Below are 25,054 nucleotides of genomic sequence, written 5' to 3' on the forward strand. Positions count from 1 at the left end.
TATAAGTGGTAAATGTGATTTTTTTTTTTTTTTACTATTGCATCAGATTAGGGTATTAGTGATAAAACTGCTGCTTGCATCATGTAAGCATACACAAAACTCCATTCCATTCCATTGGTTGCTTTGTTAAACACAAGTTTTTATACACAGTGTTGGACAGTATTTTAGGGAAAAAAAGGGGAGTGCGTGTGCTACAAATTTTATCTTAGCTTTGTATGCAAAATCTCCTGCGTTCGCCATAGACCTGATTGGAATTTGCTATGCTAATAAGCTCTGATGAGATGAATCATGTGTCTGATAATCTGATTAGTACATGTAGTAGAGAACCAGCTGCACTCCTTACCGGAATAGTAGTAACTGGTGTGCTGGTGACAATTTTTACTATGATAACCTGATTAGATGCTGTGTACACAGCCTGTACTGCTGTGCATCCCAGCAATTGGATAACTGAATTAACAGTGTAATTTGTCAGGCCTTGTCCATGTTTGGTTTGATACATGTATTGCCTGCAGTTTTCTACATAAACACTAGAGGGAAACAGAGAACGTATCTAGAAAAGGATTTTGGCTTGATTTTTTTTAAAGCTTTTTGAGAAGCTTTCGTTTAAAGAAAAAAACTTGATAGTCACTTTAACCCCTTCATGACTGAGGCCCTTTTTTCATTTTTTGCACCCATGTTATATTCCACATTTTAGGCCTGAAAATGACATAAAACCCCCCAACATTATATATTTTCTGAATGCCAAGACCCTATAGAATAAAATGGTGGTAGTTGAAAATTTTTATGTTGCGCAATATTAGCGCAACTCCTTATTAAACATTTAAAAAAAGTTTAGAATAGGAATGACAGACCATATCTGACATTCTGCTCTCAACCCCCTAACAGGGCTTAATTTATCGCTTGCTTTTTAGTTTTGTAATATCTGTGTACCTAGTAGACAGTCCGAGATTTGTTGGTGCTTATGCTGGCCATACACCACTACATTCCAGAAAATGTGTTTTCAGAACGTTCAAATTCTGGGGTCAAATTGAGGTTCATTTTTCTCATACGAATGGAATTCTACATTGAATTTGGTATTTGTTTGAGAGATTCCATTCATTCCAAAATCAAATATTAAAATCAAATAAAATTGTGGACAACATTCGTTAAGTCTCCGATAGCATTATCAAATGCCCTGAATAACAAAACACTGGGGAAATGTATCAATCAATGGAGCAGACAGAATCTGCAGCAGTTGTTCATTGTAACCAATCAGCTTCTCTCTTCAGTTTGTTCAGTTAACCTTTGAAAAATAAAAAAAAAAGCTGATTGGTTACTATAGGCAACTGCTTCATGTTCTGTCTGCTCTAGTTTTGATACATTTCCCTTAAGTGACACTAAATCCAGGAGCTAAATCATATAAATGCGTTCAAGTACCCTAACTGTTAACAAAACTGGACCTTATTTGTGTATCAGCTGTAGATCCTCAAATCATCTCTGAATTCATGCTGACACTGCCCTTCCTTCCAGAGGGTGGCTACTTTTGTTCCCCATGGTCCCTGTGTGTGTTGACAAGTAGTTACCACTTCAAGCTCACTACCATGATGGACTGCAATCTTAATACAAATTGGTTAACTAAATGTGACATTGTAGTCCATCACAGGAGTGATCTTGGAGCAGTGGCTACACATACAGAGACCATGGGGAACAAAATTAGCCACCCTCCAGAAGATAGGACAGTGTCCGCATGAATTCAGAGATGATTTCAGGATCTACAGCTGAGTAATGCACAAATAAGATACATTTTTGTTTATAGTTAAGGTACATGAATGCATTTTTACGATTTAACTTCTGAGTTTAGTGACAATTTACTCTGTTTTAGATATGTTTAAAGCATGTGGCCCATTCCTATGACGCTGTGAATACATGAATGATAACATTTTACAGAAGCAATTTTTATGGGGTACCTAACAGTAAAAAATAAACATATCTAATAAGTAAAAGTGGAACTCAGTTTAAAAAGAATGGCCGGTTTCTAAGCAGTTAATGCCATCCGTGTACCTTTCTCTTTCCGTGTGGTCATTCTTTAGTTAGTGTACCTCATACAATATAGCTGTTTTACTTTGAAATGTAACACTCTTTATTTCTGAGGTTGCAATTATTCTTCCTGGCATAAGAGATGTATAAGACCTGATATTGCTGGCCTCCTGCTGATATTTGCTTGGCTTTTATGCTGGCTCATGGCTTCAATACCTCCTCAGTCACTGAGCCAAAACAAGTATGCAGATCAGGAATATTGGAGAAAATTCCTGAATCCTTATCTGCATTGTTGTTCTGGGTAACTGCATTAGAATATTGATGCAAGAGGGTCAGCATGACAGGCAGACAACCAGTATTTTCAGTAATGGGTAAAATATGAGATTAGCTATAGATGAGAGACAGGATTTTATGTGTTTTATTTGTGTGTTTTTCAATAACCAGAACCAGCACACACGCTCAGCCATATTTTAAATTTCATCTAGCGTGCAGGGGGATAGTGGGAATGTAAATTAATTGATGATTATGGGTAATTGGGTATGTACTGCATATAGTCCAGTAGGTTTAGCTGTGTTTCAGTGTATATACTGTACAGCATATTAATTAAATAGTGGTTTGTAAATTTGGTCTGAAAAAATGCACTGACGCCATTGCAGTGTTTATAGCATCTGGAAGTACAAGGTGGCTATTGCTCTAACCCATATGTAAATCATAGTAAAAAAAAAATGACTGATACTACAATTATTGTCACTATGGCTGTATGACTATTGGAAATAAGGTAACTACAAGAGCCCAATTCTACCATTGTAAATAAACTGCAATGTGTTATGACATTAAAGAACCGTTAATAGGAAATCTGTGCCCAGAGAAATAGGAGGCTGCCATTACTGACATATTCCTGGAAATGCTAATTACCTGGCACTTATGCTTGTTCCTCTGGATTTAGTACTTTGGATTAATGACCTGCAACATGGATGCAGTCAGCCAAGAAGAAATAAGAACTACTTATTTCCATGTTTGTTTCAGGTCAGTGGTTGAGGAAACATGGAAGCCAATAGACCAGCACGACAGCCTGGCAACTGGAATTTTCAGAAGGAGAGGTCTGCAGTGGCAGACTCCATATTGATATTAGTACAGGTTTCCTTTAAAATGCAGTGATAAGCATTACTGTATGTGTTTTCACATGCTATTAGGCATGTTTTTATGCTCTTTTAACACACTAATATGCACATTTTTGTGTGTGTAACACAATTATATTGTACATGTGTATTTGTGCATTTATGCCATGCAACACATGCAGGTATAGAAATTGCATGTGTTTTACTATAGGGACATGCAGCATGGCAACAAGCCATACAAGGATCCTGCAAGGATTATAAATGCAATACAAATAAAGTTAAAAGAATATTGAACTTAGTTGTGTGTTTTGACAGTCAACATTACTTGCCATATACATTACACATTGTTCTCTTTACCTTGCGGATATGTTCCTGAAGTCCTTTCACGCCATACATTCTTAATACAAACCACAGTTTTAGAGAACGAAATCGCCTTCCAAGTGGAATCTGCCAATGCTGATGGAAAAGAAAGTTTGAAATTAGTGTACAAAGCTCCAAAGATCAAGCTTTACAGTTGAAATCAAAATTAATTTAACACAGGTAATATGAGCAATCCTCTAATATTCCTCCCATGGCAAGAGGGGAGCAAAGTACCGTATCATGTGTTGGTTAAAGCTATGATCCACTGAAGTTATATACTCTACTGTCTTTAATACGGACATATTACTTTCTGGGTACTGTGCATTAAAAATGAATTGCCCCTTGTTAACCCAGTTAACTGGATATATAAAGTTATCTGATTAAATATAGCCAGGCTTGATTACAGCCAGCTCTCCTAAGGGTAACGGGAGGACACAAACTAGCGCCCTCCCGTCACCCTAAGCTCAGTGTACTGCGAGCTACAGCAAGCGGTATACTGAGACGCCGCAGTATACAGCGAGCGATATACTAAGATGCCGCAGCTGAAACAGATCCCGACAATTATATCTGGATCCGCCCAGCTGCGTGAGTGATAGTCAGAGCCAGCTGTGCCCACCCCCTCCCCCGTCTGTTCCGCCAGTCAGTCGGTATTAATAATTCCGCAATCAGAATAATATGCAACAAAAATTTAATCATTCATTAGAAAAACAGAAAGTACTGCTTTACAAAAAGACCACACATTATCATCTGGTGTAAAATAAAAAAAATAGCAACAATAGAAGAAAACAAGGAAGAGGCATTTTTTTTCAGCTATGGAAATATATATATGCTTTCACAATAGATGCTTAAGGAAATAAACCTGAAGCATGGACTTACCCTGTAGTCTGTTACAAGACCTGAAACATACAAGACACAATAGTTTTCAGTAGATCAGAATTAAAACCTACTGTTTTGTTAATAAAATCGGTTACATTATTACTGCGTACTTTGCTGTGTTCAACACAAATACCCATAAAAGGGATGAATGCATTTAAGTTGAAGCAATTTATTCATATACATGAAATAACATATTTGTAAGCATTCTTTTTCAAGGAATTGTACCAATGAGGACTTAATGAGAGTTTAGAAGTTTGGTATTGAGCTAAAAGATTCGAGAAAGATTTGGGACATAGCAACTTTAAAATGAAGGCAAGGTACACAGCATCAAAATCCCAGGACAAGGGCTCGAGCCTCAATGCAGCTTGGCTCTGCTGCCCATGTTTCCATTAAAGGCTTCCTTAAAGCAGCAGGGAGCAGGGCAGCAAGCAGAATAGCTGAGCTGAATGGCACTCGGTGGCATTCGGCTATTCACTCACTGCTTTCGGCCCCAATGAGAATAGGGGCGAACTGCGGGAGGTTCGGCTCAGCCGATCTAGATTTCGGATAGGCTGAGATGAATGGCTTTTTTTACTACGGCTCAGCCAAACATGCAGAGCATGTTCGACTGACTGAAGTCAGCCGATGTACGGCTAAAATCAGCCATACGGGGCCAAAGTGAATAGCCGAATGGGGTTCGGCTCAGTTCACTTCAGCTCAGTTATTCACTTGGCTGCCTTTGGTAGCTTAGTGAATAACCCCCTTAATGTTTCCCCTTAAACCACTCAAGTGTTGCTTTAGCACTATGCTTAGGGTCATTGTCCTGCTGGAAGGTGAACCTCCACCCAGACTGAAACAGGTCCCTCAAGAATTTCCCTGAACTTAGCACCATCCATCATTCCTTCAATTCTGTCCAGTTTTCTAGTCCCTGTCGATGAAAAACATCCCCACAGCATGATGCTGCTACCACCATGCTTCACTGTGGGGATGGTGTTCTCAGGCTGATGAGAGGTCTTGGGTTTGCTCCAGACATTTGTGCCAGCATTTTCCTTGATGGTCAAAAAGCTCAATTCTAGTCTCATCTCACCAAAGTACCTTCTTCCATATGTTTGGGGAGCTTCCCACATGCCTTTTGGCGAACAGCAAATGTGTTTGCTTATTCCTTTCTGTAAGCAATGGCTTTTTTCTTGCCACTCTTCCATAAAGGAAGCTCTGTAGAGTGTACGACTTAAATTGGCCCTATGGACATATACTCCAATCTCCGCTGTGGAGCTTTGCAGCTCCCTCAGGGTTATCTTTGGTCTCTTTGTTGCCCTCTTATATTAATATTCTCAATATACTTGCTAATTTCAAAAGATTTGCTTTCTTTTTTTTAGATTATAGGCAATTTACACCCACTGCACCCTGAAGCTTGCACCACCTTAGACTATTTCTTCCCTCTTCCTGGTTACAGCAGTTACAAATCCTCTCTCACTGGATGCTGACTAGTGTAAAAATTGCTTTCATCTGCGGAATTATAACCTAATGCTACTACTGTGGTGCTCCTAGTAAAGTAAGAGGTACTAAGGTCACTGCACTTCAGTAGTGATGGTTGTATGTAAGGGCAGGAGTATGTGTATCATCACAAAAGCCTTCACTTTAGCAGAGTGAGCTGCACATTCTGGCTTATCTGCTGTGCTGAGACCCTTCCACTGGCTGCACATACACAGTTCACAGTACTTATTCTAAAACCTTTTTGAAACATTTCCAGCAAAATTGAGTTTTGTTTTAACTGTGTCTTGCTCAACAAAATGAAATTATCATCTCATACTGCAAATTAGTGAATTCAAGGGGCAAAGAAAGATAAACCCTTTAAATGATTTGGATTACCATATATTTTAAATGAAAGAAATGTCTCTCAGTTAGAAACAAGGACTGCGTGCATGGAAAACACATTACAGTCAAGAAGTAACTCTTGTTTTCCAGCCAAATAAATACTATAAACCTACATTATTGGCATGGGCTACACTTACAGCAAAAATGTTGAATATAAATATAATGTGTGCATTTATTCATTTTAAATAAGCATTTTCTTAATTAGAAGACATACATTTTAGTGACTGGTTTGCAACCACCCACTTATACTCTAAATTCAGATTAGTATATTTTGGGGGCTTATGATGAGATTTAATTGCATGGTGCTGCAAATGAGTAGCCACTAATAACCCTTATGTTCTTACACTCTTTCTCTGATAGTGAGGCATACTCTTGCCTTAGTGTGCATTTATGTAGCACTGATTATAACCTTTGTATTTGCAGCTGTGTTTAACCATTGAAAACTGGCATGATTTCCTGTCTAGCAAATTCAGTGGAAGCTGAATTGGGTGCCATAAAATCCACGTTCAAAGTAGACTTGCAAAGATAAAAATATGGGAACTTTCATTCCTGACTTTATAAGAACAATTTATTCACCTGGTTTATGACCACAGTTTGAAGAGAGAACATTATTCTATGTTCCCCTTCACATATAGGAGTATGCAGCTGTTTGCGCTCCTAGATGTGAGACTGCACTATCGCTGACAGCTCCTTGCCTCTACTAATGGTCTGTGACCAGAGTGCTTTGTGGTTATATGATCGCCATGTCAGCTATGACATGGTGATTGTTGAAAATACTACAGCATATATTATGTATTTTGAGCTGTAGATGGCGCTGTAGTGCAATGCTAGTCTATGCATGCTGTCAGACACCAACCTACCTAAGAAGTACTGGGGAGGAGCAGTGATGACTACAACATACCTACAGAAAAGACTACAATCAAAAGCTGTTGAAAGCAAACCATTTGAAATGTGGCATGGATCGAAGCCTAGCCTAGGGCACATTAGAGTGTTTGGGTTTAAAGCTTATGCATATATTCCAAAGCTGTAGCGATCCAAGTTGGAGAACACAGCCATAGAAGGTATTCTGGTGGGCTACAGTGAACAAAGTAAGGGATATAGAATCTTCCACCCAAAGACTGACAAAGTGACAATAAGTCGCAGCGTTTATTTCAATGAGAACCCATCACCAGAAACAATGATCCCAGGAAGTTGTGATGTGAACTAGCAAAGGAAGCTGAGCAAATTGAAGCTCCACAGGAGTCAGAACAAGAGGTGGAATTCACAATGGATAAGTTAAGTTCCATGTTAAATTCTGCTGAACAACCTGAAATTAGAAGATCCACTCGAGCAACAAAGGGAATACCACCCCGCATGTTCTCATATACTGCTAAGACTAAGGATGTTCAGATACCAAGAAATATACTCGGTACAAGTACATGTACAGATACTTTTCCAGCTCCAAGACTAGACTACAGAAAAATGCAAAAGTTTTTTATAAATATATATAAGGGATGTACCGATACCATTTTTACAAGTACTGATACTTGTCCAAGTACTCACAGATACAAGTACTGATACATTTTTGTTCATTGTCATGTGACAGTTTTTCTAAAGCAATACAGACTAATGATTTCAGGACAGTGGTGGAGTTCCAGAGCTATGTCCCAGCTGCAACCCTGGTAGTTTTCGTAAAAATGCCAAGTATCGGCACTGGTATCTGAACATCCCTAGCTAAGGCACATATGTAGCATACTTGAAGCAGCATCAAGGGAAGACATAGAAAAATTGACAAAATACGAAGCCAATCAATGGAGAAATGCAGCACAAGCACAAATGACTGAGGATGCACTTACCAAGCCATTAAAGGATCGTTACAGTTTCCTTCGAGAGAAACTAAGGGACTGATCCTTCGGCTCGCTTCGGCTGCCTCTGCCCTTCGGTTCAGTCGAACCAAAGGGCTGCTATCTGGGCTATTCAAAATAGCTGAGTCGAGGTCCACTGTAAGGATTAATAAAAATTTGTGCCCAGAGTTCTTTTTTAAGTGAATCCACCTCATTTAAAAAAAAAAGAAGCTATGTAGCACATGTGGTAATGCACATACGCAGGTGTTATAGGACCATCAAATTTTTCTTTCTCTTTACACTAAACTGCATTACATTGATATAAATCAACTATGTAGGAAACAATGGGATTTCTACTCATAATACATTTAGCATACATGTCTCAGTCGAGTTTTGCTGTATAAAAAAGTTTTCATTATTTATATCAATTTGTCAGCCTATATATTATATCTCATTAAGCTACAAGAATGTTCCAAATAAAAGCTGTATATGTAAAAAAAACTTTCGGTAGGCAAGTTAGTCATGGAGTTTTTGTCAACGTAACTAATGCATACCAAGGCTCCTAAATTTGGTCTGTGCATCCATGTGTCAATGGCTTCTGGTCTTGAAAGTCTTTAAAGGCGTAGGCTCCAGGGCTCTCCTGACCACATCTGTACTACCTAGTGAGTCACTGACCTGGAGTAAGCCTGCAGCCAGCAACAACTGAAAGGTCTGATTACCCATACAACATGCTTATTCCAGGTCAGTGACTCACCAGTTAGTGAACACAGGATCAGGATGACAGCCCCAGAGATTACACTTTAAAAACAAGTAAGCTAACACAGCATCCACACATCTATGTTCACAAGGTTAACTCTAATTACTTTGATGACTGACATTTTTTACTGTTGGTATGAAATGAGATACCATTTCAGACCCTTGTAACAAAAATAGGTCCTTTAATTTTGTACATTGATGTAAAAGTGTAATGTAAAAAGGTAGATATAATAATATATATTATTCTCTCGCTTCTTATTATTTTTAATATTTGTAGATATCATTTTAGTAAATATATTATTGAAAGATAAAATAAAGCTGCTTGTGTACTATTATATCCTGCCATTCCCTTAGGATGCTAATAAATTATATTTGTTTTCCTTGAACATTTGGCAGAGAAATAACAAATGATGCTGCGTTTGTGTTATACGGTACATCTTTCTATTTGCTCTCCCACAGGGTATCATATGAGGTACTATGTCACACCCTTGTCATAAAATAGGTCCTTCAGCTTTATACACAAAAGGTATATTTGTATAATAACATTTAAATGCAAGTAAATGTATTTCTAAAAGGTAAAATAAGGCTGTTTGTGTAAAGTGGTAGCCCTTAAGCTCCTTTCCATTCCCTGACTAATAAATGTGTATTTGTGTTTCTTGAACATTTGACAGACAAGTATCATCACAGGATGCTGCTGTTCTTTTTATAATGCCCATCTTTCTGTTTGATGTCCCTCAGGGAGAAACAATGAGCGTACATACTGTAATTGTAACGATGATGTGCAGAGGCTTTATATGTTGTCTCTGGAAATCTGAACTGACATGTGTATCCATCAATAGAAGATATGCGCTGATCAACTGTTCCCTGTTGCATCCCAGTGGTGAGATGATGTCTGTTATTAAGTGCACATCTAACCCAACAAATAACCTTCATTGTACAGTAGGTGGTAGTTGTATGGAGTTTGCAAGGACAGGCGCTTTTATCTCTGAATACCTCCCGATCCCAAAAATTGTAGTGTACAGATTATAAAAAAATATTATTGTGTTAGAAGAACATCTCTTACTTGAATAATTCACATACGCTAGTGGGGTACAGATAATCACCTTGTCACTTGGGGAGACACTGCAATTGTAGCTATTTCTATAACTGAACAGGATATAATTTTTCAATTGCAGCTCTGTGCAATGTACACATTAGTGCAGGAAGGAGAACATATGACAATATTGATATATATAGAACAGCTTTCGGTGCAACATGCGTTAATGACTGCATATACAGTATGCATATTCATCATACTGCCCTGGTTAAAGTTACCTAGATATGCTCCAGAAATGAAGGTGATGCAGTGTGGTTGCCAAATGCCACACATACTAACTGCCTTGTCTTACGTGTGTGTACACACATTCATTAAGCAGTGCTATCAAGTAGGCTCCAGAGGCTACAAAGGTAAGCTGTGCTTCCTTCATCTGATCTGTGAATGTTATTTTGCATAAAAAAGACTTCCACTCTTTCTAAAGGTGGCCATACATGCAGGCCTCATTCTAACCATTCTGCAATCACTCTGGCCACAGTTTTAGTCAGAATCATGCACGCTCATGTCACCAAGTGTAACCAAGCATGCATGTTTAGCTGAGAGAAGAAGGATGAAGGTAATGCAGAGAAATGTGAAACTGGGGAAGCTCTGTGCAAACCAATACAACTAGACAAGTTTCAGTAACCTGCCCTATCACGCTTTACCCTGACATTGAGCAACACATGAGGATGTCATCCCATCAGGCTTTTAATTAATAAAGCTGCCCATTATTAAAATGAAGTATGTCAATCTTTCCATATACTTGCTAAAAGTGGCCATTAGATGTTCTTATGTAGAGATTGCAAGCCAAGAGAGAGATAAAATAGAGTTGGGGTAGCTTACAAAACCTGGTGTGATTGGGCAATGATCATATCTATCAGGCTTAGTACATAAGGTACAAAAAAACTTTGCTTCTGGTCTTTAAATTTTTTATTTAACCCCTAGGTGTTTGCAGTTGTTATATTTATTTACTCTGGCTACAACTTCCTGTGAGAACATTAATTTATATTGCAACTTATCATCAAGGTTGCCACCTTTTGTAGTTAAAAATACCGGTCTTATTGGTTTCCTATCAATAACAATGGCAGCAAGTCTAATGTTTACTGGTCAGGCTTACAAACTACCTGGCAGGTGATAATCTGAACTAATACCTGTGTGCGATCTTAGTTCTATGATGGCATCATTCAACACAACTAGTAGGAGCTAATATTTTACCCACCAAGTATCTCTATTTTGTGCTCTACTCCTACAATGCTGCACAAACATTTTCTGAATCCTGACTTCTGATGATACACCATCATATTACCTATACAGTGGCTGGTTGCAGAATACAGTATAATGCTAAATTATTGCCAAAACAAATTACAGGCACAGAAACAACAACTTGCACACAATAATATACTCCAATAATGAATAATTGCAGTTTAAATCATCATCATAAATCGTCACATCCTTTTGCCCTGTTGAAGGGACCCTGCGTGGCCCCGAAACGTTGGCTATTTTCACAGTGACGTCCAAATAAAATGGACTTATTCAAATGATATTGCTGAGTACTGGTGATCCTTATCCACCTTCCTTAATTGCAGTTTAAATACATTTTCATTAAACTTAATTTTTTTAACATTTGCATTGAAAGTGAATATACATATTTAGGACGCACATTTTAATTTTGATGAAGGTGTCATTTTATAATACCACACATGCTAAGAATGGATCTTTATAAGAATATCTTTGCCCAGTATTTACTACTATTCAATGGACTAACCTGATTCTTGATGATCATGTTGAAGGTAGACCGGGTCGATTTTGAAGGCACCAATTAAGTCAGATCTTTTTTTTACCCTGTGTTACACAGTAAAATATACTGGTTAACAAACCAAGTAAAATATAATTTGTACACTTTTTAGTTTTATACAGCGTAGCTAAGGCTTACAACCCCATAAGTTTTTTTCTTTTTTGCTGTCTGTGTTCTTGCTAGGGAAAATTACCTTCTTTTATTTGTCATAGTGAACATTGTCACTGGGACTAAAAGTGATGTGTGAATCCAAAATGTTTAGTTGTTACTGGAACAGGAATAAAAGGGAAGTCTTCCTATGAGGCCATAATGGGTAAAACACAAATGTCAATAAAAACCTGGCAGGTGTTACAGATATACTTCAATAACAAAACCAGTGGTATAAACATCGCATTAGTGTGACTTATCAGGAATTACCATCAGCATAGGTGCTTGTCGTTTTTGGGTATCCCCAAGTGTTGCTAGTCTGTTTATCTAGGACAGGGGTGCCCGCAAATCGATCCCTGGTAGATCGTGATGTCCTGTCCTCCTGCCGTGGGGCTTCTCTGGATCCCCGCTGCTCTCCCCCATCTGTATGCAGCGGGGATCCGAGGAGAAGCAAAGGTAGCGATGCTAATAATAAAATAGAAAATAGTAAAAGAAAAAAATCCTGGAGGCGCTGGGTGATGTCACACTCCTGTTGGGTGGCACGTTTTTTCCTTGCTTCGGGTGCAAAAGTAGCTAGCTACGACTATGCTCCTGTGGTGCTCGTGTGGCTGTCGGCTGAATGTGCTGAATGTGTTAGACGCCGCAGACGGAAAGGCGCAAATATATGGTTTGGGGGGTCTTTTACAAACGCTAGCAATGCAGCAGTAGACAATCAAAGCAATGGGAAAAAATGCAAAAATGGTGTGACCAGCTGATGTTAAAAGCTTTCCGGAGGGCTTTAAAGCAGAACTGTAGCCTCACCATGCATCCCTGCATTTATTGCACAATTGCTAGAGAAAAAAATGCATTAATGCATACTTGCATACCTCTTCTTATTTTCTGCTTTTGTATATGTCTATATATATCTATATATATCTATAGATATATATATACATATATATCTATAGATATATATATCTACAGGTGAAACTCGAATAATTAGAATATCGTGCAAAGTTCATTTATTTCACTAATGCAACTTAAAAAGTGAAACTAAATATGTGTGTGTGTGTTTGTTTTTGGTGGTATGCAGGTGTAGCAGTAGGCTCTGCAATCTACTGTATGTGACCATTGCTGTGGTGCTCTGTTGTAGTTTCCTAGCTCAGAGCTCAGCTGTTCGCCTTTATTTACAAACATACACTCTCTCTTCAAAGGGGCAGTGCTTGATGCTCTCTAGATCAATATAGCTCCTTCTAGTCCCACCCTGCTTCTTACCTTTTGTGATGTCACATACCTCCCTTCTCAGTCCACTAGCAGGGGGCAAAGAGGCTGAGATGGACTAAGCAAGATGGTGGGCTGCAGTTTCAGAACACCATACTGTATAAGGTAGTATACAAGCCCAATGCATTTGTTTAAAGTTTGGGAATTGACAACACAATTTATAATGACATGGTGCTGTTTTCAACATAGTATAGTTCTGCTTTATTATATAGTTCTGTTTTAAGTAAAGCATTTTTATGTTTTACTTACCAAAATGCAGAGCAATCAAAATTCACCAAAAGCCATTTATGTGGGTTAAAGTTGAATGAGTCCGCAAACTGTAATATAGGCAAAAATTAGGAACTTTAACAGCATTTCCATTTAGATTTTTGGGTTTATGGAATATTCCAGTCTATATACAATTTGTTTACTTTGAAGATGAAATTAGACACATATGTTCTAAGCATTATATAATTATATAACTGTTTATTTGTCTCTTCCTTCTTTGCTTCCCCCATTTACTTTCTTTCATGAAATCTAGCTGGATACAATAGACAAGAGCAAACAGAAAGTAATAAAAGGTTGTACAGCATTTGGATTGCTCCAATGCTGACAGATGATCTATTTCCAGCATCAGCTCATTCATTTCCTTCAGTAACCAATACACATAATTAAAAGAATGAATGAACAGGAAATTGTTACTGGCTCAAGCCTGTGGGGTCATTTTTTATTAGGTTATGCTGGGTTTTTTATAAATTTTTTGTGGCCATGTCATCCTTCATTTATTGACTTATTTATATTGACATAAGGCAACAAAACTTATCTAGTGAGACTCAGGAAATGAAAGTACACACATTTGCTATCTCCCATACTTTTCAAGGTAGCCAGTGTTATAAAATATATGAAATAAAGGGAAGATAACAACGCATCCTCTTAATCACATTTACCGTATCAAAATGGAAACATGGGATTTGTGAAAAATAAAGGGAAGAAACACATCTCTGATGCTCACAGTCAACCAGATTGCTGCTGGTATTTTTCTAATGCAGACTGGTGAACTCTGGAGACTCTTCTGTTCACAATGACATACATGCTTGTAGGATATGTTCATGTAAGGTTTCATATACAGTTGGTTTATGAACATGCAACTACCATCTATTGTCAGTTTGGCATGTCCAACACAGATATATTTATTAGAGGTGCACCGAAATGGAAATTTCAAAACCGAAACTGAAATAAAAAAAATTGTCAGATCGAAAACGTAACCGAAAATGTTTTTTATTTAAATTTTTTTACATTTTAAAAAATATTTTATTTTTATTTATTTTTTATAAACGTTTTAATTTTTTACATTACTTTTAGGGGCTTTGGGGAAATATCAGGGGTCTAAACAGACCCCAAATATTTCCCTTTTAAAGTAGAAAAAGACATTGGGGACACAAAGTCCTCAATCTCTTTTTCTGCAGCCCCAGTTATCAATGAACAGGAATCCTCTATGAGTGTTCCTGTTCATTGATAACATGAGGACAGAGTATGTTTACTATAATTACAACTATGATTGAACAGGAGGTGATGTAAATCACTCCCATTCATTCATAATTGAGGATATAGTAACCATACTCTGTCCTCAATTATCTACAAACACTCAGCAATCACTGATCGCTGTGTGTTTGTACCGCTCTCCATTATGACAGCTGTCACAGGAGGCTGGCGGGGAGGTGCAGGGAGGAGAGCTAACCCTCCTGGGTCTCCGCCCCCACACCGCTGTGCCGGACTGTTATAGGAGGCTAAGCGGTGTGGGAGGAGAGACGCCAGCCACTCACAGCACTCTCCTCCCACATCGCTCGGCCGGCTGTCACAGTTTCTCTCCTCCCCGCTGGGCGCTGCTCTGTGTCCCTGTGGAAAGAAAGCAGGGATGCGCCAATGTATCGGCACAAAAATTTTCGGACTATATATCGGTGCATCACTAATATTTATTTATTCCAGGTCAGAGCCATAAAATTTTTTACAATACCGGCCTAAATAAATAATGTCTAAATACAAGAGGCATATGTATTTTTGTTGAATCTTGGTGTCCTTTGTTTTATTTTAGATGTGTGCAGTAATCCAGGATGTAACAACCCTTTGTGCAGAACTTTCCTGTAATGAAGACCAGTCTCTGCTCCTCTCTTCTTGTGCAGAATGACTGATCTTGTATCTGCCCCCTGTAGTTTTCTGTAGGCAATTTGTAATGGGAAGACCTGCTGGGGGGCCCTTCATGGTTTCTAGTTACACCTCTGCCCCAAGGACAAGTAAAACAAATGCCTTACTGTCTTTCCAAGTGAGACAGCTGCCCAACTGTATACAATGCAGATAAATATCAGGGGTTTTCAGTGCTAATATTTATTTTAGAGTAGTAAGTGAAAGATTATAAAGCAGAATTTGTTTTACAAAAATCATCCATTGTACAGTAGTATAAAATAAATCCAAATCCATGAAATAACTAATCATCTGTATTCTGTACATACCTCCACACCTTTCATAAGGTATCTAAATTCAGGACAAATAAAGGCACTTCCTGCATATGCGGCATCAATGTGTAACCATATGTTTTTCTCATTGCCTGCAAAAAATAAAACATTTCTATGTTTACATGGTACACCAAGTTTAGGCATTTGTGTGCATATTCTAATTTTCTACAGCTGCAGAACAACATACCAGAAGACTTTTTTAATAACACCAATTCCATCTGTTTTTCACCATTTCTGTTACTGTCAAGCTTTGTACCAGTTGCACAAACTAAGCATTTCAACGTTGACTCTGCCCTGAACCACCAGGCTTCAGTAACAGATTCCATGATAAACTAATATCAATGTGTGTTAATGTGTATTTTTATGTGCCTTTAAATGTGTGTGCCAACATGCGTTTTTAATGCATTTACATTTATTTAAATGGAAAATCCATACATCTTAGGCTTCACTTACACTTGCCACAGAGATTTGTCTGCAACATCTGTCAGGCTAGATGCTTTGTTTATGCTTCTATTTGCTTAACATGACAAGCATTTATGCATGTTTACATGCATATGTGTTTAGGTGCACCTGTACTTTGTCCATTGAAACAGTCCATTGAAGTGGCCAATGAGATTTCAGCAAACTACAACGTCTTGCGTGTAAATGCATTTTGGTGCATTTAGAAGTTCAAATCAATTCGTGGACGCACCTGACTTTTTTTTAACTGTAGCTAATCCGACTGCAGATAAAACCATCTAACCACAAGGTGTGAATAGATCCATTGGAAATGCATTTATATGCATTTAGAAAACCATTTTAAACGCATCTAATCGCACCTAGTATGAATGTAGCCTTAAAATGAAGAGGTGTGAATCCAACCTAAGGCTTGGTGTAGGTTAATAAACTAAGATTATGCTATTAATTTATAACATCCATTTCTTTATGGACCTTGCTTTTTGCACTGGTGCGCAGTCATGTTGGAACAGGAAGGGGCCATCCCCAAACTGTTCCCACAAAGTTGGGAGCATGAAATCGGCCAAAATTTCTTGGTATGCTTATGCCTTAGGAGTTCCCATCACTGGAACTAAGGGGCCAAGCCCAACCCCTGAAAAACAACCCACACCATAATCCCCCCTCCACCAAACTTTACACTTGGCACAATGCAGTCAGACAAGTACCGTTTTCCTGGCAACCGCCAAACCCAGACACGTCCATCGGATTGCTAGACAGAGAAGCGTGATTCGTCACTCCAGAGAACACGTCTCCGCTACACTTGAGTCCAGTGGCGGCATGTTTTACACCAATGGATCCTACACTTTGCATTGCACTTGGAGATGTAAGGTTTGGATGCAGCTGCTCGGCCATGGAAACCCATTCCATGAAGCTCTCTACGCACTGTTGTTGTGCCAATCTGAAGGCCACATGAAGTTTGGAGGTCTGTAGCTATTGACTCTGCAGACAGTTGTGACTTCTGTGCACTGTGCGCTTCAGCATGCGTTGACCCCGCTTTTTCATTTTACGTGGCCTACCACTTCGTGGCTGAGTTGCTGTTGTTCTCCAGTTGCTTCCACTTTGTTATAATACCACTAACAGTTGACCGTGGAATATTTAGTAGCAAGGAAATTTCACAGAACACCTGAATCCAATGATTTGGAGGGGTGTCCCAATACTTTTGGAAATATAGTGTGTATATATATATATATGTATTGTCAGAACTAAACTATTCTATTCTTTACAGTTGAAGACAGCAATGTTGTCTCTATTTAGATCTGCAGTTGCCATAATTGTGCACATGATCAGCCATGACACCAGCCATTTGTGGGCTTAGTTGAGTTTGGTTAAGAACTGACATAAGCACTAGGGATGGGCTCGATGTTCGAGCCCATCCCTAGAACTGTCAGGGCGTTCAGCGGGCTGTTCGCCCCCCGAGCGCCCCACAATGCACAGTGTGCATTGGAAAGCCCTGATTGGGTAAAGTAATGCACCTGACCATAGGTGAGGTGCAAGACTTTGCCCAATCACGCCATTGTGCACTGAAGAGCCATGATGACTTTGCCCAATCATGGCTCACAGCTTAGTCCCAGCCCCGAACTATATAAGGCTGCTATAAGGCAGCCTTATGTAGTGTGTTGCTGGAGTTAAACATAGAAAGAGGAATTTATCAAAACTGGAGCAGACAAAATCTGGAGCAGCTGTGCATGGCAACCAATCAGCTTTCCTCTTTCATTTTCTAAGCTTAACTGAACAAACTGAAGAGAGATGCTGATTGGTTGTCATGGGCAACTGCTCCAGATTTTGTCTACTCCAGTTTTGATAAATTCCCCCCAGAGTGTTTCTGTTAGTGTAGTGTAGTGTAGTGCAGTGCAGTGAAGTGAAAGCTAACTGGTGTCACTGTAGTGACGTGTCAGTGCTTTTTACAGCATTTAATGCTATAGACAGTACGCTGTGACCTGAAGCCATGTGAAGCAAGCCGATGTACGGCTGATTTCAGCCGATGTACGGCTCAAATTAGCCGTACCAGCCTGAAGTGAACAGACGAACAGTGTTCGGCTCACTTCGGTTGGGGTCGGTTGTTCACTCGACTGCCCTCGGCAGTTTAGTGAATAGACCCGCAAGAGTAATGCTCTGTATTCATTATTAAATCATTAAACAGTAAAATAGTTTAAAAAGTTTAAGAAAAGTAAATAGAAAACGATTGTGCGGAGCTAGCAGTGACAGCCAGCTCCGCCCAATAGTTTCCTATTGTACGGCGGCTCTGCTGCCGTCAAAAAGAAAAAAAGCAAACTCTCCCGGGCGCTCTGGGAGCCTCCCGCTCCCGGCCGCCCAGGAGAGAAACACTGCTGTTTCTTTTTATTTCAGTAGAAACAATGGTCCTGGGGCCGAAGCTAGCCGAAGGATCGGCCGAAGCTACGGCTAGATCCTTCGGCAGCTTCGTGAATAGACCCCTTTGTCTTTTTTAGCTGTATAGTATCTAAAGATAATATATTTATGCCAAACAGTTAATTGGCAATATAACAAACCATAGGAGAGGTGAGGATCCTTCTTTACAGTTTGCATACACAGCTTTTCACACAACGTAATAATAATAAATTAACCATTTTAATTTTAAACATTTTAAACAAATTATTAAACACAAAAACAATTTTATTAATAATATTTAAATATTTATAATTCCTCCACTACCAATAACTACAGCAATGTTATTTTAGTTACTGTTAGTGAAAGAATGTCATATCAACCTTGAAGATTATAAAGAAAATGTCAGCAGTTGATCTTTTATTTCAAACTTATACACACCAGGGTTGGATTAAAAAAGCTTCCCATGGTCAGCAAAATATGCCCTATCTTTACACTTTATGAACTGCTGCACATAACATTAGCTGGATGAGTGATACCAGAAACCAGAGCCAGATTAAGACCAAACAAGGCTCCAGGCAAGCTAATTTGCTTAGCTTACCCCAAAACCCCTTTTATATATACGTACGTACCATGTTTATATATTGCAATATCCATATAATATATATATCTGACAAGAAATACTAAGATAAATCAAACAGTTTAAAATGCTAAAAAGCTTGAAAACGCAATGTCACAGAAACAGCCAAAAGTAACACTTACAAATAGGTCCAATTTCCATCAAATTGTCGAATGAACAGGATGATGTTGTTCCTAGTGTGGCACAGACCTACAAGAGAATGACCAACTGAGGAAATAAACTAACCAGAATACACAAACTGAAATAGACAGGATCTTAAACACCACACAACAAAATAGTAATCCTAGATATCAAAAGGGGAGAATAGAAACATACAGTATAGTCAGGGCATGTGTGGAACTTGAATCTTCAATATACTGATTACCATGCTACCGGCATAAAATATGTGCTCTACAGTGGATCTATACTAGGAACCACTACAAAATCTTCATTATTTCCATTTTATTGATACAGCATTTGGAAACACTGAATTTTTACCTAACATTTTGTCTCTATTGAAGACCTAGCATCAGATATGTGTTTTTCATGCTTAGTACAACATGCTAACTAATGTGTAAGTAGAACACTCACATGTACCTATTACCTCTCACAGAGATAACTCCCCCTGAAAATGCCTTGATATCCTCTTCAGAAGGATGGCACTATCCTGGTTTATGCATCATGTAAATCCTGGTGTCTGTGCAGCGTTTGTGTTTAAAAAATATCAGACACAAATCAATCACTCTGCTGCAGCCTTGTGAATTGCTACAAAGTTAAAATGTTACATCAGCCTAGGCAAAGTTACTGATTTGGGGTCAAGCACTGCTTTTTAATGATAATAGTTAAAAATGATACTGTTGTTCTGTATTGTGACATGTCAGAAATGTATTTATGTAGCCTTGTAATGCTGAACTCCGGGAAAAAGAAAAAGGTAGGTGGAGCCCTACCTCACAGTAGAGCTCCCCCAGCACTGCAAAGGCTAAATGCTAGTTTATGCCCAGGGTACAGTAAAAAAAACGTTTTACTTACCTTGTCCCTGGCTCCCGCAGGCTCCTTTCACGCTAAGCAAGCAGATCACGCAACCTCTTCTCTAAAGCACTCTGACATCATCAAGTACAATGCAGGGATTGCCCACAATCCGGAGCATCAGGGAAAAGAGGAAAACACTAGGTGCAGGGGGAGCAAGGGTAAGATAGGGTACCCTGGTATCCTAGGCAAACAAGCATTTAACCCTTGCATTGTGGGGGAGCCCCACTGCAAGGGAGGATTTTTCTTTTCTCCGAAGCTCAGCTTTACTGAGCTTTATTTACAATTTGTTATTGAGGTATTTGCCTCATCTTAGTTTTTTCCTAATTCATGTTTCTATTGTCATCCTGTTCAGATTCAAAACGAAAATGGGCATTCAAGGCAAAGGGAAAAGGTTACAGAAAGTTTATCTCTCAAATCTAGAGCTACCAAACCCAACAGAAGTTTTAAATGGTATTACTAGTACCCCTAGGGGATGTAGGGTGGCTCAACAATGGACCAATGAATATGTAAGCCTCTCATTATCAAAACAGTAACTTATCCAAATCACATCTTCAGTGTCATGTGTTGGCGCTAATTATGGGGATGAGTGTATTTCACTCTCCTCATAACTCTCCTTAAAAATAAGTTTGACCAAAACTCATGGTTTTCCTTTATTTTGTCTGCAAATTAAGTGAGAAAATTCCTCTGAATTATACATTCATGAACCTTATGAAAACTTACAAACATTGGGATAAGTCCTTCTGCCTTGTCTTCTTCTAAAGCCTTTTTCAGAGTCTTTCCACGCATAGTAAAGTTTTCATCTGACTGGATTTTCTTCATTCTTACCCCACTGATTAGTCCAGCCCTTTCCACAGATGAGTGAGCCTGGAAATTCACAGTGGGAAAGGTTCTGGTCAATATAGTTTACATAGTAAGAAAGATAATGTTTTATAAAAAGGACAAACTAAATTATAAAACAACTATTGTTAACAAGCCTGGTGCACTGATAAATGCATAGCCCACTCAGTAAAACTAGTCCTCTTTAGCAGATAGAGATTATTACACAATATTTTAAGAGTATTCAGCAGTTATGTGATATTATACCCAACATGTACCACAGAAGCACAGAGATGGCGTCACTAGCAATTGTACATTATTAATATTTTTGTCCAATATTCTTTTTCAACAAGACAGAGATGAGTAAAGCTATCTTGTTCCTGATAACTACCTTACAGACAGATGACCCAAAATGCTTTCAATGATAAAAATGCATGTTGGGAGAAAAGAGCATTTGAACGTCCATTGCTTAAGGCTAGAGTCCCTGGATGTGCATTTCAGCAATGTATATTAAATTTACACAGAGGGAGAATAAACAGCATATTTAGATTTATTTTAATTAAACTATGTGAGGTTTTCCTGAAGTGTTATTTGGAATTGCTCTATCCATGCTGTTTAGCCTGGATGGGGGAATTGAGCATTAAACAACTAGTATATGTCCAGCCTAAAGCCTATCTCTGGGCAAACCAAAAACCTCTCCTTGCATTTGGGCTAACCCCAAACAGCAAGGGTTAACTGCCCTTTATGCCTAAGGGGCTCAGCACTTTTACTTACCAGATCCCTGCTCCCCTAGCAGTCAGCGCTCACCTCTCTGTCCTACGCTCCGTCTGGTGGAATGTCCCTGTGTGTCATCACGTCTAATGCAAGTCCATGGAACCTGCTTTAAGCTGGGCATTCACAGTTAGAATTTTATTTGAAAAGATCTGTTTTCATTTTCTAATGTTAATAGGGTAAATTCAACTATCAGTTTTGACCATGGTGATGAAGGAAGGAGCAGGATGGAAATTTTTTGTCAAATGAAATAAATTCTAGCAGTAAAAATTGAGTTCATGTATTCTATAATCGATTGTTAAAATTAGACAAGATTTCAAACAACATTTGTCAAGTCTCTGATGACATTATCAAATGTTCTGATACATTGCATTAGGGTGTGCACGCAAAAGTACAAACATGCACGTGTATGTATGTATGTATGTATATATACAGCGTATGTATATGTGTGTATATATATATATATGTATATATATATATATATATACACACACACACATACAGTATACTGTATACATATATACATATTGCATACGTACATACACAGACCTGAGACATCCCGGATACCCATCTCTTCAACTGTCCCTTACCTCTTCCAGCAGTTGCAGTTTAAGTGTTGCGCTCGGGGTGATTAGGGTGTGACCTGGCACACCCTGTGTGCATGCCTATGTTCTGACAAGATGTTTTCTATGAAAGTTTTTCCAAAAAATTACCAGTGTATACCCATCATTAGACATGATGACATCAGTGGTCTTTAGACTGTCGGAGAGAAGGGAAGAAGAGGCTATGGGGACAAGTCTAGTAGACCTGAGGGAGTTGGTGGGAGCAGGGGTCAGGTAAGTAAAACAGCTGTTTCCTGTCCCATAGGCATAAATGAGTAGTTAACCCTTGTAGTGCAGGGTAGTTTTTTGGTTTGCCCAGAGATAGCCTTCAACTCTCCATCTCCTAAAACTCCTAATAATGAGGACTGTTAGTACTGATAGGAGATTGTATAACCCAATTTGACTATTAAGCACAGATCATGTGACCCATTTAGTTTAATGCACCTGTACTTCCTCTAGCTGTCACAAATTGGCAGCTAAATGAGTATTCAGATAACCATCAGAGCTGCTGTTTCATAACAGTGGTTTGTACTTCAATAGAAAATGATTACGCTACTACAACCCTTGCAAGTGTGTTTTTTTTTTTTATAACGTTATGCTTATTAAAAGCAAAAGGCAGCTATAAGACACTAAATCAGTGCTTTGAGTGGACTGGATGGTGTTTGACCCTTAAATGTTAACTGAATGTTAATAGGTGCCAGAATACAAGGTACAAATCCTTCTGACCTTCTACAGTCAGTTTTAGTTATCATTTTTCATCTCTTATCAGACGCTATACACAAAAACCAACTCTTTCTTAAGTGCCCTATAATAGCTGGAAGGAGAAGGCACAAGGCAGCTGCCCTTTCAGAAATTGAAACCAAAGCAATCTCTCTTGGATGTTTAGCCTGAAGCAGTGTAAATATACCCTGCCTAATCCTGCTTCTTAATTCAGAGGAAGTGCACTCTACTTCATCCCTACTTTATATGTTTCTTATTTGACCTGTGTCAGTAGAATACATTTCAGCATGCCGCTTGCATTTTTTGATAACCTGTTGATGAATTAAACTAACATTTCATATAATAATTCTCTCTTATCTCTACTCTTGTTGCAGAAATGGAAATGTTGCTTAAATATTTCAGCTTCCTGATTCACATAGTGTTATACATTGCATAACATATTGATCTAGTGCCTTAACAAATATTTCTATGAATAGATCTATGTGCATGCACGAGTTAGAGAGTAATCCCCACAAGAAAATGTTTTGATTTTTATCACTGCTTTGGTTTGACCGTTATGAGACACTGACTAACAGGGTTGTGGATGGTGTGTATGTTTCACCTACGTTTTTTACATGTGGGGCTCAGGGTTTACTACTGATGTGGAGAAAACAAACTTAGTTTTTTCAGAATCTTTATAGGTTTTAGTCTGGGCATAAAATATAAATGTCTACTAACATTAATAGGAAATAACATACACTGTGGTCTACGGAGTTATCTTGTTGTCTTTGGGGCATTTTGTCCTGTTAGATAAGTTTGGGTCATACTCTATAAGGTTTCCTTGCCTTTCTTTGGATCCGCTGAAGGTTTAAGGTTTGATGAACAAAAAGTCTTTTTTTTGTTTTTTCTTTTTGTTTGAACTTGATTGATGTGCCTTTTTTTTTCCTATGAACAGTGGCACAGGAACAATGGTTGGCAACTGGCGACTCTGCTATTGTGGGGCATAGTTAACCACATTGAAATGCCTTCTATCTTGCCACCACCCTCAGAGAGTGTTTGGCTAAAAGTTTCTCATGGAGGAGAAGGCACATAGTTTGCATGATAGATAAAGTTATAGTAATTGGGAAAGAGGTGGGAGAAGGTGCGGAGAAGTGGTTAGTGGGTTTTTGGTATAGGGCTTAATCTCTGACCATGTTAGCTATAGGATGTGTTACAGGGGTTTGAGATGTTTAGTTAGTAGTAGAGGGTACAGGATTATTGCTCAGGGGCCATGGCTAACTTGCTTTGGGTGGCATGATATCAAGCTACACTGCTGCAAAACAATGTTGGGTACATTTGGGTAGTTGTGAGCAAGAGATGGGCTATGTCTTTAATATATTTTGCAAAGTTCCGCAGTAGGACAGCTCTTAAAGTTTTTAGTGGACACAGTATACAGTATGTTTGTGTAAACATGACTAGCACTTATTTGCAAAAATGAAAATGGAGATGAGTTTGCTAAAGAGCTTATTTAAAATGTGCACTTTGCCTTATCAATGAAAAACATGTCACTGGTTAACTGTGTTTCAGCTGAATTTAGCAATGTGGCTGCAGGCACAGCTATAATAGTACAATGATCTAATAGTGGCCACCTAATGTGATTTACTATAACTGAATTTGCAGTCCTGTGATAATTAATACTGATAGAGTTAAATGTATCTCTAATAATTGCAAATACTTGTGGCCTGGCAGAGAGAACATATGCTTGTCATGTCATTCAACAAAAGTATTGTAGAATTTGGTACTTTAGATAAACAGAGAACACATAAAACAACAATTGTTTTCTAGATCTGGAGTGTAATTGAAATAATTATGTTGTATGAGAAAACTGTAATACTGTATCTCTGATAAACTGCCAAGTAATCAGTTAAAAAAATATAAAAACCCTGGGAATGATAACTTAAAGCCAGACATTTTCCAGGAACCTTTACTTTATCTTATAAAACTATTTAATGGGCGCTTGTATTAACCTGTAACCACTTTAAGACTTACAGTCGTTTACCCTTTATATACCAGAGTAATATTTATATTGCAGATACAGGATTACTGATTTGCCAAAAATAGTACTTGTGATGCCA

At 38.5% G+C, this 25,054-nt stretch overlaps 1 protein-coding gene across 1 annotated transcript in view; it reads right to left on the minus strand.

Moving 5' to 3' along the window:
* DDC (dopa decarboxylase) overlaps window positions 1-25,054 on the minus strand; it is a 61,183-nt gene that overhangs the window by 7,482 nt on the left and 28,647 nt on the right. Inside the window, exons 6-12 of the mRNA XM_018558049.1 lie at window positions 20,773-20,916; window positions 19,167-19,233; window positions 15,564-15,658; window positions 13,327-13,394; window positions 11,641-11,717; window positions 4,371-4,390; window positions 3,492-3,590 (exon numbers count right to left, since the gene is read on the minus strand). Coding sequence (XP_018413551.1) covers window positions 3,492-3,590; window positions 4,371-4,390; window positions 11,641-11,717; window positions 13,327-13,394; window positions 15,564-15,658; window positions 19,167-19,233; window positions 20,773-20,916 — 570 coding nt within the window. The remainder of the gene's footprint in view (window positions 1-3,491; window positions 3,591-4,370; window positions 4,391-11,640; window positions 11,718-13,326; window positions 13,395-15,563; window positions 15,659-19,166; window positions 19,234-20,772; window positions 20,917-25,054) is intronic.

The sequence above is a fragment of the Nanorana parkeri genome, unplaced genomic scaffold (assembly GCF_000935625.1).
Source record: "Nanorana parkeri isolate BGI_ZX_2015 unplaced genomic scaffold, ASM93562v1 scaffold317, whole genome shotgun sequence".
NCBI classification, from domain to species: Eukaryota; Metazoa; Chordata; class Amphibia; order Anura; family Dicroglossidae; genus Nanorana; species Nanorana parkeri.